General features: G+C 43.5%; 1 protein-coding gene across 1 annotated transcript; it reads right to left on the reverse strand.

Moving 5' to 3' along the window:
* Positions 1-6,342: 6,342 nt before the first annotated feature.
* rpl35a (ribosomal protein L35a) lies at positions 6,343-9,738 on the reverse strand. The gene is made up of 5 exons (XM_069668066.1): positions 9,706-9,738; positions 8,662-8,698; positions 8,377-8,529; positions 7,892-8,036; positions 6,343-6,422 (listed from the first exon to the last, which is right to left on the reverse strand). Exons 2-5 carry the CDS (start codon positions 8,670-8,672, stop codon positions 6,399-6,401), a joined length of 333 nt encoding a protein of 110 aa, XP_069524167.1. The 5' UTR covers positions 8,673-8,698; positions 9,706-9,738; the 3' UTR covers positions 6,343-6,398.
* Between the last annotated feature and the right edge of the window lie 4,771 nt (positions 9,739-14,509).

Here is a 14,509-nt window from a genome sequence, read left to right on the forward strand (position 1 = left end):
TCACAGGATCTGCTGCTGTCTCTGTTTACTGTTCTTTCTAAACATCATGTCTGTGATCTTCACAGTACGCTGCCTGTCATACCTGTGTCCACCTGCGTCCTTCCACTCAGGGTTTGCAGCTCCGCCCCACACCTGCTCTTCACCATGGCAACCAGCTGATCTGTCCTCACACAGACCCAACACGCCCTGACAAACAGACAAACACACACACACACACACACACACACACACACACACACACACACACACACACACACACACACACACACACACACCTTTGATACTCAGACAGTTGACACATTTCTCTAACAATACATTTTGTGTGAGATTAAATTATTTTGTTATGTTAATATAATAACATGTTAGATTTCAGCTGTTGTTGTTAAGTGTTATATAAGACAAGTGTTGTACATAATACTTAGTTGGAACTCCGTATTTCTCCGACAGCTTCACAGAAGAAGATTCACACACACACAGCTCTGAGTTAAACACTGACTCTGTCTTTGAAGCTGAGATGAAGAGTCCATCAGTCGATCAGGAAGTGAACTAAGTATTCTGAAGTGTGAAATGTTTGACTGTAATCACGTCACTGTTTGTAATGGTTCCGAGGTTTGGACTGTGGCTCTGTGAAGGACACACTGTGGATCATTGTGACCAAACGTTTATCACTATTGTCACTTTTTAGACAAACCGAACATGTCGGCCATGTTGGTTGTTAACACTGACGAGGAGTTCCTCCCTCCTCCAATCAGCTTCTTCAATCGAGTAAACAGAGCCAGAAGTATCAGCCCTGATGTATCGTGATGTAAACATTCACTGTATGTGTGAGCGTGTGTGTGTGTGTGTGTGTCCATGGTCATGTCTGCGTCTTCCTGTCATGTTCATTTTGTCTCGTTAGACGTCTGAGGCAGTCTGAGGGGGGCAGCACTGAGCATGTTAAATGGGAGTCCACCTTTTACTGCAGCGGTGTGACTCTTATTTTGGCGGTGTGTCTGTGAGATACACATTTTATCCTCAGGTGTTAAAAACATTAAAGATGCAAACCCAGCGAAGACGCGGGGGGAGGAGCTAGTACTCTCAGAGCACTGCAGTGACCGTGGTTTAAGCTGTTTCCATATGTGCTCTGTTAGTTTGGTCCAGTGGTTCCCAACATAGGGGTCGGGTCGTCAGATGACTCTTTGAAGGTTGAAACATATTTAGAAATACACAGAAAGTACCTCAACGAGTATCAGCCCCCCTCACCTGCAGCTCCTGGTGCAGTTTGACCTCTGACCCCGGCAGGGCGCTGCAGCAGGGCTGGAGAGATGCCGGCTCGCTGCATCCACACTCATGTTCTATCATCTTCTGTCAGACAACATGGAGACTTGAACTCTGAACCCTCTGACCCCGACAGGAAACTGAGGTCACACAGACGAGAGAAAACGAGATGATCACGAATATGAGAGTTTTTAAAGATACAAACACTCTGAGAATACTGCAGTACATCACAGAAACACTGCAAATAATACACAAAATAAAAACTGACAGTGTTGGAAAAATATCTGTTCAGAAACTCACAAAATCACAAATACAAACTGATGGAGAGAGTTCCAGTGGAAAACAGTAAACAGGTTATAGAAGCCCTCACACTGTGTCAAACAAGTGCCTGTTGGAGGAGGTGTGGAGAGGTCTGCAAAGCACACATACGTTTTGGAAGTGCCCTCTCTTAGATTACTTTGGGAGGGGGGTATTTGATGTCTTTGACAAGATACTTGATTTTCTGCTACCCAGCGACACATTGCTGGTCATCCTTGGGGTCATCCCAGAGGAAGGGAAGAGCAGGAGAAAGATATACTTACTGCATACTTCTTGCAGCCAAGAACGCAGTAACACTGAGCTGGCTTAAAAAAGACCCATAGACACATGGCGGGGAATGGTTAGAAGAATTTATACGATGGAAAAAATAACTTTTGATCTGCACAATTCACAGATCGGTGGTTGAAGGCGATGGGGGAGGGTGGGAGCTAGGCCTGGAAACTTTAGAGTTACATTCATGTATATTGTTAGTAGCCTGGTGCTGACGTGCTGCGATGTCAGAGTTTGTATGTTACTTACTGTGTGCTTGTTTAGGGCGTTTATTATTTTATTATTATTATATATATTATATTAAAATATATATTTTTTGTTGCTTGTTTATATATCATGTTACTAAGGGTTTTATAAACACACTGATAGTGTCTCATAGATGAAGTGTTGAGTGGAGGACAGGATGAGGGCAGAGATGAAGAGGCGTAGATGTAGGGGTGTGTGTTCGAATATGGATGTAGATGACAGCAGAGGTGAAGATGGCATGTGAACTGGGAAGAGGGGGACAGAAAAGTGAAGGAAATCCATACAGACTGCAAGGTTTGGTTTAAGTTTACTTTGTTTTATCTAAAGACAAATGTTGGAACAGCTGCAGCGTGTGTTTGTTTAACTTTGCCCAATAAAGATAAAGTTGGAAAAAATGTGAAATATTACATTTTACTGTGAGACATATTAATAAGAGACTGTAGCACTACATGTACAGCTCACCTGTGTACATGTTACAGTGACACTAATCATTCATATAAACAACATATTTCTCTGCTGTAAACAACAAATAAACAAACTGCAAAAATAAGTACTGCAGTTTGATCTTCTGACAGTCACCGCTGCTGTAACATGCTGCTGTACTGTAACACGCTGCTGTAACATGCTGCTGTAACATGCTGCTGTACTGTAACACGCTGCTGTAACATGCTGCTGTACTGTAACACGCTGCTGTAACATGCTGCTGTAACATGCTGCTGTACTGTAACATGCTGCTGTAACATGCTGCTGTACTATAACACGCTGCTGTGCTGTAACACACTGTTATACTGTAACATGCTGCTGTACTGTAACATGCTGCTGTACTGTAACACGCTGATGTACTGTAACATGCTGCTGTACTGTAACATGCTGCTGTACTGTAACATGCTGCTGTACTGTAACATGCTGCTGTACTGTAACACGCTGATGTACTGTAACATGCTGCTGTAACATGCTGCTGTACTGTAACACGCTGATGTACTGTAACACGCTGCTGTAACATGCTGCTGTACTGTAACACGCTGCTGTAACATGCTGCTGTACTGTAACACACTGTTATACTGTAACATGCTGCTGTACTGTAACATGCTGCTGTACTGTAACATGCTGCTGTAACATGCTGCTGTACTGTAACACGCTGCTGTAACATGCTGCTGTACTGTAACACGCTGCTGTAACATGCTGCTGTACTGTAACATGCTGCTGTAACACGCTGCTGTAACATGCTGCTGTGCTGTAACACGCTGCTGTGCTGTAACACACTGTTATACTGTAACATGCTGCTGTACTGTAACATGCTGCTGTACTGTAACACGCTGCTGTGCTGTAACACACTGTTATACTGTAACATGCTGCTGTACTGTAACACGCTGCTGTGCTGTAACACACTGTTATACTGTAACATGCTGCTGTACTGTAACATGCTGCTGTACTGTAACACGCTGCTGTAACATTCTGCTGTACTGTAACACACTGCTGTAACATGCTGCTATACTGTAACATGCTGCTGTAACATGCTGCTGTAACATGCTGCTGTGCTGTAACACACTGTTATACAGTAACATTCTGCTGTACTGTAACATTCTGCTGTAACACACTGCGAGGGAACACAGCTCCAATGAACAGACTGTTAAACTTTACAGTATTCATATTTATAAAGTATAATTACATAAAAATGAACTGGATATTTATGATCATATACTAGTGACTAGTAAGTGGTACAAATATCACATCACTACTGCATTAAAGTACAGGTAGTACTACAGACATGACAGTGATGGTTCAGGTGTAAAAACATTAAACCCTCCAGAATAAAATAAAAACCGAAAGTCCTTCAGAATAAAAGCACGAGATGCTGCCGTTATGAAACCAACAGTCCTCGCGCCCTGACAATATAACAGGAAAGTAATCAAAATTAACTGAGACATCAGCTTATGGTCGGTGACCCGCTCACCTGTCTGTCTGTCTCACCTGTCTGACGGTTTGTGTCCTCGCGGTGAGGACAGTCTCCCGGTCCTGCCTGTCCTCCTTCAGGTCCGCTGTTCCCTGTAAACAGCTCCTCTTCTCCCTCTTCTCTGGACCTGAGACTCGCAGAGCAGCAGCGCGGGGCATCATGGGAAACCGAGTCCCCACATCCTCATTGTTTCGCCCCCTGAGAAAACGTCAGCGTCGCCCTGAGTTCAGTCTGTCAGGCTGTTTTTAAATCTGTGTTCCCTTCTTGAATACGAGTCCTGACACTTCCTGTCGACACTGTCCTGATGGTGGCGCTAAGTTTAAAACGTTTAACATTCACAACAAACCCATCGTAGGCTACGCTACAAATACACAACTCACTCCAAAGAAATATTCAGACGCTTCCTGGACTGATATTGGACTGTTTTGATCTGAAAATCTAAATCAAATCCCCTTCCTGTCTGCTCAGTGCTTCAGACTGTGCTCACACACGGAGCCCGTGGTGTTTCACATGTTTCAGTCTAACAGCTGCTGCTGGTTGTCTCTGAATGCTTCAGGGGTCACAAACTCAAGGCCCGCGGCACGGATAACATCATATAGTAACTGGCCCGCCGGTATACGGCACGCACACCGCTGATATGAGAAATCCCACAATGCACTGCAACAGCGGGCGCGCCAATCAAGACCTACAAGCACCAGCTGTGTGAGTTGGCATCTCTGCGCGACGCATCTCTGCTGCTAAACCTCGAGCATCAGAGACAGGACCGCCATAGACATGTGTGAGGCGGTGAGAGCTTAACAAGCCAAGCTGCGCCTGTGGGAGACTCAGATGCAGCAAGGAAACCAGGTCTCCACCGCTGTGTTCCCAACTGCGCATGTGCTGATAAACTGAGCGGACCTGGCAGAGTCCACGCGGTGATTTTCAGACTTTGGAGCTCAGTAATCTGTTTGTAGTTGTAAGAGCACCTGTAAAACATCCAAATGGAGCTGATGCCCAAAGCTCCGCCTCCAAGCTGCTCGAATGTGCTGCATGTTTGGAGACACATACCTGTGTAAGAAACTGATGCACACCTTCACTCCATCCTGAGAGTGTAAACAGCTCAGAACCTGACAACAAACATGAATGAACCTGCAGCCAAGGAAAGATGCCAAGCAGGCTCAGAGCAGAGTGCACTTCAAAATAAGTTTTCTTTTTTGCACACTTACCTGTAATCGCAGGTAAACTGCTTATGGTTGAAATATTTGCACATTTGAATTTGATTTTTTTTTTTAAAACAAAACGTATTTAGCTTGATGGTGTTGTGAAAAAACCCAGAATATTCTACAAGTTTCTTGACAAAAGATTTGAAAGATTAGATATTTTCTGGCTGTTTCTGATGCCTGTGATAAAACGCTTTGGAAATGACTCCGTGAAAAACTGCTGACAGAAATTAATGATGCTTTCGTGTCTTTTTTCTGATGCCCTTGGTTTGTTCTGAGATCTGTAAAATGTCTGGAGCAGTAAGGTTCATATTTCTGTATGGCTAATTTGTCATACCTGATAAAAACGCGTATTTCAGTCTGTTGTCCAAATAATGTTGCCCGCGCTCGTGTTAGACCCAGTTTGTAATGTCTGCCCTCTCGGAGTTTGAGACCCCTGCATTAGTCGCTCTTGCTTGATGGGTGTGAAGTATGCTGCTCGCGTCTTCTTCGTTAATCTGTGATCGTGGTCTGGCTTGACCTACGTGATTAAACCAGGATGCACGAACTAGGTGAGGTCAGTTCCCGCCTTTTCTCTTATTCTGCTCTCATGGAACAGGCCCTGTTCATGTTTCAGCACTCTGAGGAGAAACCGTTACAGCTGCAGTCCCTTCATTTAAACCCACCATCACTGAAGCCTGAAACTGTGCCTGTGAGTCTGAGCACAGGGCAAAGACTCTGTTACCCAGCATGCTCTGCTGCCCCCTGCAGGTAGATGTACATTTAACACTGGTGAAGTAAGTGATGCTGAAGGGATTCAGATGCAGTAAGAGTACACACCGAGCATAGAGTTTCCTGTAGTTAAAGTACTTGATATATTTATATATCAATATCATATATTTATACTGTATATTTATATTGAGAGAATTGGATGCTGACGGTCGTGTGTCCGGCATCAGACCAGGTGAAGTAAAAGTACAGATACTGTAAACACTAGATCAAGGACGAGCCAGAGGAAAATAACACCTCAGCACAACGGTGATGTCATCAGCGGCTAAAATGGCCGATGACATCAGTGGGTCACATGACTGCAGGTCAAATGAGGAGGCGGAGCAGCAGTTGGGAAGTGATCACTTTATTGTTTCTGTACAAACATCCTCAGCAGCTGCTCGTCTTCACACTCGAGAGGGATACAGCATCTGCAACAGACAGGAAGTGACATCAGCAGCCGCCACAATAAAACATGTTCACTTACACCAAAGCCTCGCTGTGTTCGAAATCGGATACTACATACTGCACACTGTTGGGAGGCAGTCTGAAGTACGGAGCTCTTCACATGTATTTAGCAGTATGCTGCCGCTGTGACGTTCCAGCGCTTTGCATTGTGGGATACAGCAGGTGAGGCTGGAGACATTTTTTCAGAATCAGTACGACATCCGGGTCTTGTCGGCATACTGCAGTTTGCTTTTGTCTGCATACAGACCACATTTAGGCCGTGCTGCTGGTGTAGCATGGCATCTCAACACAGCATCATATTAAACTCTGCACACACAATGGCTTTCATTAGCACCGCCCATGTCCACTCTACAAACAGCCAATCAGATAATTCGGCTGGACTGCAGAAAGTCACTGATCACTCAGTTTGATCAAGTGAAGCTAACGTTAGCCTGTCAACCCCACGGATCACGTTAACGACCTCTGCAGGCTCAGCCAGTCGTGTCTCAGCGACGTTTGAAACCAGGAAGCAGCTTTCAGGTGGACGGGTTCACGTTTGACAGATTTCATGACGTGAACATGTCCTCAGACGTCGTGTCAGGCATCGGGAGCGCCTCAAACACAGAAGTGTTCAGGCTCAAAGCTTCAGTGAAAGCAGACTTAATGATCCGTAACGTTCAGCCTCACTGTGATCAAACCGTCTGAGCTCCTTCTGATGTTCACACCGACAGGTAACAGATTTTAATTTGCTGAGACTCAGAAAACAGACCGAATATAAAACTAGTTAAATCATTCTGTTAATTATCAACAAGTTATCAACTTTTAAAAATGACCCCCGTGTCTTCTCCCTGCGCTCGATGGAAAACGTCATGAGGTGAAGGAAAGGTGTGAGGAGAAGACGACGTTTGATTGATTGGAGGTGGGGATTAAATTAGTAAGTTACCAAAGGTGAAGTGAATGTCGTCATATTTTCTCTCTTGTATTTATCACGTGAATCATAAGTTTGATTAAAATAACTGTTTCATCCAGTCAAGTTGGTGTTTAAATCTAAATCTGTATTCTGTCATGTTGATGCGTGTTTTCATTGCCGATTGGTGCGTCACTTTAAATGTTGCTGCCGCAAGGAATTGTGGGTCATTATGTTCTCCTCTCCTTTGGTAAAGGATGGTCCAGTGTTTCCTACAGGAGATAATGAAGGAAGCAGTGAAGCTCTCTTCATGGCCAACACTGAAACACTTCCCGTTTCACTCCGTTAAGAACCTTCCTCACCGAAAAGGATTTTTCCACCGCAGCCCTGGAGTCAAACAAGCAGCTCCTTTAAGAACCAGGAAGTGGACTACAAAATGACCCGTGTTGTGACCCAACAACTGAACAGGCAACAAACAACCTTGTGCTGTTGCTTCTCAGACATCTGGGTGTTCCTGAACATACCACCTCAGGTCTTTGAACTCACCACTCTGACTCTGTGTCCGATGGCCTTTGCTGGCAGGTTGCTGCTGAATTTGGCCCGGACCATCCCGCTGCTGCCGTGAGCGCGGGTCACCTTCCCCCAGATCACCCGGGTCTTATTGGGTTTCCCGCCCGGCGTCACCGTGTTCCTGCCACACAAAACACAGCGTTACACCACGCTGCCTCAGAGTACAGCTTTAGGATACACTTTACTTATTTTTATATGCCCTTTATTGTAATGTTTATGTAATGCACTACGCTGCTGTAACACTAGAAATGTACCTGTTGTGGGACGAATAAAGGATCATCTCATATTTCATGTAGAAAACAAGTGAGAAGCCAGTGAGAGAGAGAGCGGCCACATTCAAACCAAACCTCATTCATTTTTTTAACAATTTAATATTCAACAGTCTGAAACTCATCTGTTGACTGTTCATCTGCAGAGTGAGCCGATATGTTCAAAGAAGAAACAAGGTGAACGGTGCTTACTTCTTGGCCTTGTAGACGTAGGCGCAGCGTTTGCCCAGGTAGAAGTCAACCTCGTCTCTGGTGTAACAGCCCTCCACCTTCAGGAGCGCCGTGTGCTCACGCTGGTTCCTCAGACCACGTTTGTAGCCGGTGAAGATGGCCTTACTCCAGAGTCTGACCACACAGACAGAGAGACAGACAGATCCAGAGTCAGCATGACACCTCACACCTTAACATTCAGAGCTTCTTCTTCACAAAGAGGAAGAGCAGGCTGGTCTCAGGTCAGATGAACAGGTGTGAGCTTACCTTCCAGGCATTGTCAGTCTTCTCCAGGTGAGTCCACCTGCACACAAAGTCACATTAGAGCCAGCAGAGACACACACATCACCAGAGGGAAGGGGAACAAGTTTGCTATGATACAGGAGTAATAAACGTCTGTAGGGTTCTAAGATAAAAACGATGTTTAATAAGTCACCAACAATGAGCGTGTCCTTCATGTTTGTAAACACATGGGAACGAATCACTTTCACAGCCTGACTGAACATGCAGGTGAAGGTCCCGACTCGTGTGGACAGCTCGTGTTTGCTGCTGAACTCACACTGCAACACACAAACACTCTACATACACATGAGCCTGTTACAGTGTGCAGGTTAGACACAGGCTCCACTGCAACACGTTCAGTCTGATGTGAGAGGCAGGCAGCTGTCTGTCAGTCTGTGGGCCTCTCGTGTCAATAAACAAAAATAGTCAATACAATCCTACAGCCTCCATCGCTGTCTAACTCAACGAAACCTGATGAGCACAGACGCTAACTTCAGCTGATAGAAGCTAGCTGTGCAGTGTAGCCACAATGTTAACAGGATGCTAACAAGAGGCTAACTTCACGGTTTTTACACTTTGCAGCCGCTCAACAAGCCCCGAATGTGACATGCTTGTACCTGAACTTCTGACTCACGAACACCACTTCACTATGATGCTAATATGCTAACGTTAGCTCCGCTCGCTGCCGCCTACAGACGCTCTCCGGTAAAACCCGGTGGACCATACACAGTCAGCCATCTAACACCGGTGTTGCAGCAGCTCTACCCCGACACTGACCGGGACTCTACCCCGACACTGACGGGGACTCTAACCCCAATCTAGCCCAGCCTTCAGCGCGTCAGCCCGGTCTGCTAGCCGCACAAAGCATAATCCCAAATCAATCTCCGCCATCACGGACTCCTTCACCGACACACACACACCAGTGAGCGGAGAACTAACTGACCGTAAATTAACGGTGATTATCCGCGAGGAAGAAAGCAGATAAACGGCGATATAGTAACAATTAGGGAGGCACGTCGGCTATCTTACCGTCACTATGAGGAGAAAAATGGAGGAAAAGGAAGTGAGAAAGGCATGCTGGGAAATTATTGTAAACAGAGGTGGCCGCGGAGCTGCCTGATCAAAATGGCGGATTTCAATGAACTTCTATTTATTGAACTTTTTTTTTAACCTCTCTCGTCTTTTTTTAGCACGAAAACTAAACGTTTGGAGGATTCTTCCTCACTGACATATTATATTATTTTAAGTCATCATTTAAACATTGTTATCGGTTATTAATGCCCTGTTATTGTACTCTGGAGCTGTTTAAACCAATTTATATGATTATTAATATAATTTAAAAACCCTGACTCAAATAACCTTAAATCCTTTTAAACATCATTTAAAGATGAGTTTAAAACATGTATCTTTTTAATAAAAAGGTAAAGCACTACCAAACGTGGTGTTTGTCTTGTTTCCCTGTTTGAAGTGCAGTTTTAAACTAGTCTAATGAATTATGTTTCATTCATGTGTTTTTATTAATATGCTTCTTAAGTTCTGTACACACAAACTAATGCTGCTGTTTAAACTTTTAAAGTCCAATAATGAAACAACCACAACTAAAGTTACATTTTAGTGATGGTTGTTTGCTAAAGAATTTTTTGACATGTTTTTGTACATGATGTTGTCTGGGAAGGTTCTCAGTCATCCAGGTCAGGGTAACTCTGGGCTGAATCCGAAAGGCAGCTGGACTTGGTTGAAGTTCCTGAAGATGTTTCACCTCTCATCCCAAAGGCTTCTTCAGTTCTGACTGATGGACGGAGCTAGAAAAATCAGCCTCTGTAGGTCACTAGTATGCGAATTGATGTTTGAATATTAATACACGTTGTCATATTATTAACATCTATTAGCATACTAATGACCTACAGAGGCTGATATTTCTAGCTCTGTCCATCAGTCAGAACTAAAGAAGCCTTTTGGATGAGAGGTGAAACATCCAAACAGCAGGTCCAGCTGCCTTTTGGATTAAACTTAGAATGTGCATAATGTTGTTTTAATATGTGTAACTTTTGTTAATTTGAGAAAATAATCCTTTCAGTAGTTTAATAGTATTAGTTAAAATCAATGAAGCTTAAAAGGTAAAAAAAACCCTTTGTCAGTATTTGGGTCCTTCTTCTTAATATGTACTGTATATTGTCTTATTTTTTTTCCCATATTCAATAACTTTACTTTGACAGACACAAAGGCTGGAGGTCCATGTGTCCCCTCAGCTTTAAACTCCAGACGACAGTTTGAACCCTCAGAGTGTTTATGAAGTTTAAGCAGCTTTAACCTGATGGCTTCATTTTTATCTTCGGACATATCATGAGTCTTTGATTCACAAGTTTTTTTTCCTGAAACAGCTTTTAGAGATTCATGTTGAGAAATAAAAACACCTGCTCATGATCATTCTCCAGACAACATTAACGTCAGTGAAAAGAGTCAAATTAAAATATTTATTTAATGCACTTAAACTTAACTCAACTCTTCTTACAGCCGTGTTCAAATCTTTTATACAGTTTTCAGCAAAAACAAGAAAAACAAAGTGAAAAAATGTAAAACTTAAAAACTGTGAGACAGTCTGTTTGTCCTCCAGGAAGAAACGGTGGAATGTCCTTTAGAAGCACATGACCCCGCCGCCACATGACCCCGCCGCCACAGGAGAAACACAGGAAGAAGAAAGACATGAAACATCTGTACAAACATGTGGATCCATTGCCTCACACCTATAAACAGTCTGAACAGAGACCACCTGTCGCCCAGGTAACAGCCTCAAATTAAAGAGGTGACAGGTGAGCACAAACACCTACGGAGAGATTCATGGAGCTTTTGAGGGACTGATGATCTGACTCTCCTAGCGTGAACCTGAAGGTGTGATGCTGCGTTCAGGTACTGAAGGTTAAAAACGGTTCAAACTTAAATTCTTGCAGCAGATTAACGTTTAGTTGTTCAGCACATATATATATATATATACTTATATATATATATATATATATGTATATATTTACAGAATATATTGTACACATACATTACTACATAAAGGTGTGACTGTAGGCTCTGACACCTGCAGTCACAGTGTTTAGTGTCAGATCAGGAGTCAGGTCACCATCAAAATGTCCCAGAATGCAACAGAAACATGAGGAGGAGCTCGTCACCACCTGATCGTCCTTGTCCAATCACATGAGGACCTCCAGCCTCAGTAAGGTCTGAGACACAGACGCCTTTAAGTCCAACAGTGGGATCAAAGAGTTAACTCAATAGTGGCTGCTCCTTTAGAGTCCAGCTGAATCACAGTTTGTCTTTGTCTTTATGTTAATTGTCGATAGTTTTCTGTATTTTACAGTTTCTGTCTGACACACAGGAAGTGTCCCTCAATCGATTATATTTCTTACTGCTGAGTTTCACTTCTGGAAACCTTAAAAGTTTTTAAAACTCGACATGAAGCCACCTGGACGTCTTTCTTTCTGTTCCTGCAACGTGCTGAACAAGTATGGATTAAATATTTGTTCAGAGGCGATAAGCAGTGATGAAGCTCCTGGTCACATGTGGACGATCAATCAGGTGGTGATCAGCGTCAGCGCTCACACTGCAAATAAAACCATGTGTTCACTGTGGGACTGAAAACTACAGCTCCCAGTCACAGTTCAGGGAGGCTTCATCGCATGATGTCATCGCTGATGTGTGACCTCCAACCAGAACTCAGTGAGGACAGAAACAGTGAATTCTGATGTTTGGATCTGATGGAGAGACAAAAAGCTGATGAAACATGAAAGCTAATGTTAGCACTGAGCTACATTAGCTGCTACTCCGAAACATTAGTTTCATTTGAGCTAGCTAGCCCGCCTTCTTGTTAGCTTTCAAACTGTCCATCTATACTCACTTATTCACAATGGTTAGCTTAAAGTGTTCATGAGATCCAACTTCATCCCGTCCAACTTTAGCATGAAGCTACATTAGCGTAATATGCAAACTGTTAGCTAGTGTTCAACATCCCAGCTTTGTGTGGTTGATGCATTAAACTAAAGAGATCATTAGTTAACGAGCCCGTTCATACCGTGAGCTGATTATTGAACCGTCCTCATCATTAGCATTCATCTTGTTAGCGTAGGTTTTATATTTATTACACATTATTATATAAAATGTTTTTATCCATCTGTTCATTTTATCAACAAACCAACTGGCTTCATAATTTAAGCTAATATTAGCACTCAATTATATTCTCATACACTGACTGATTAATGTTAGCTCATCATTACAGCTTGCTGTGTTAGCTTAACCTCTACAACAACTACTTTCATGATGTTAGCAAATATCAGCTGCGGCTATGTTAGCGTCATCTCTGAACCACCTATATCAGTACTGGCTACGTTAGCAGCGAGCTACATTAGTGTCATTATAAAAGATCTGCTGACCATTTATGTTCGCTGTTAGCTCAACAAATTAGCAGCATATTAACTCAACTTTTTACTTTGAACATAAAAGGATGAATTTTCACCCTCAAAGTTTTCAGTAATGTTAGCATTTAGCTACATTAGCTTTATTTCCAGACAACTGAGTAAGGTCGTATTCCAGAAATCAGCTTATTAAAAACATGCTCACTTTAAAAAGACATTCTTTGTTTGTCTTTTGACTGAATAATTTACTGATTAAAGACGTTTGATTGAAATCTTTTGAATGCATCTGAAGCTCCAATGCAGAGCATCAAACTGTCCCTGGGATGGAATATCTTAAATCCACAGGATTCAACAAGTTTATTCCACCTGGAAATAAATAAAATCAATGTCAGTTTAAGAAGGCTCAGAGCCACAGCCGTCTGTAAGCCATACAATTAGCCAACATTAGCGGTTAGCCAAGTCGGCTCAATAACAATATAAAGTATAACAGAAGGACTGTATGAGGCCGGTGACCCTGAATAAGCCTCTCTCTCTTTCCTGTGCCGGAGAAAAGATTCAATCTCCTCCTGATCGTTTACATTAAAAGGTTCAAATATTAAATATGCTAAATATTATTATCATATAATAAGATGGAAACTGCTGATAAGCTGCATGATGTTTGTGCACGTGAAGTTTGTTATACTGTGAATGATGTCCCTCTGTTAGCTGCAGGCTAACGTGTGTCAGAGGTCATGTTTCTGTCTCTCCATCAGATCCTGACCTGCTGCTCTCTGCTCCTCCTCCAGCTTAACACACAAACTAACAGAGCGCTACAGGAGGCCCACTGAGCGCGTGCGGTGGTGGTGCTGCCATCTAGATGTTGATGGAGGGTCCATGTGTGGTTGTCGTGGTGACGGGATGTCGGGGCGGGGCCAGGTCGAGCAGCGCGCTGACGGTCCCGGCCACCTGGGGGAGCCCTCGCTCCTCCAGGATGTGCAGAGGAAGACACAACTGAGTCTACAGAGACAGACACCACAGAGGAAGACACATGGCAGGGACAAAAGAAAACAACGGAGAGGAGGGTCAACGGATGGAAAATCAAATGAATGAATAAAATAACAGTAACCATGGCAACACAGGGAGAAGACAAGGAGAAGCAACTGAAAGACACAAAAATAATTGATGGAGGGAAGAAAAGAGGAGAAAACAGGAGCCAGAGTAAAACGCAGCAGGTCCACAGGTGTGTGTGTGTGTGTGTGTGTGTGTGTGTCGTCAACGTTCAACATGTAGATCATGTGCCCACTGAAGTGTCCCCACCACGAGATGCAGTGATAAACTGTACAAACACTGAAGAAGAGGACCCCGACTTCAGATCTGCTGTTAGAAGAAGAAACGTTGGTCCAGTTTTTCTGCCTCCGCCGACTACGCACGAAGAAGTGACC

This window comes from Semicossyphus pulcher, unplaced genomic scaffold (genome assembly GCF_022749685.1).
Source record: "Semicossyphus pulcher isolate SPU_LCO1_2020_fin unplaced genomic scaffold, fSemPul1.0.p SCAF_19, whole genome shotgun sequence".
In the NCBI taxonomy this organism is placed as follows: Eukaryota; Metazoa; Chordata; class Actinopteri; order Labriformes; family Labridae; genus Semicossyphus; species Semicossyphus pulcher.

Bases quoted from the DNA above. Each gene is read 5' to 3' on its own strand.
- rpl35a (XM_069668066.1), bottom strand. The intron at 8,037-8,376 runs GTAAGCACCGTT...TTTGTGTGGCAG, and splicing joins TACGTCTACAAGGCCAAGAA to GAACACGGTGACGCCGGGCG. The intron at 6,423-7,891 runs GTGAGTTCAAAG...TGTCTGTTGCAG, and splicing joins TCGGACACAGAGTCAGAGTG to ATGCTGTATCCCTCTCGAGT.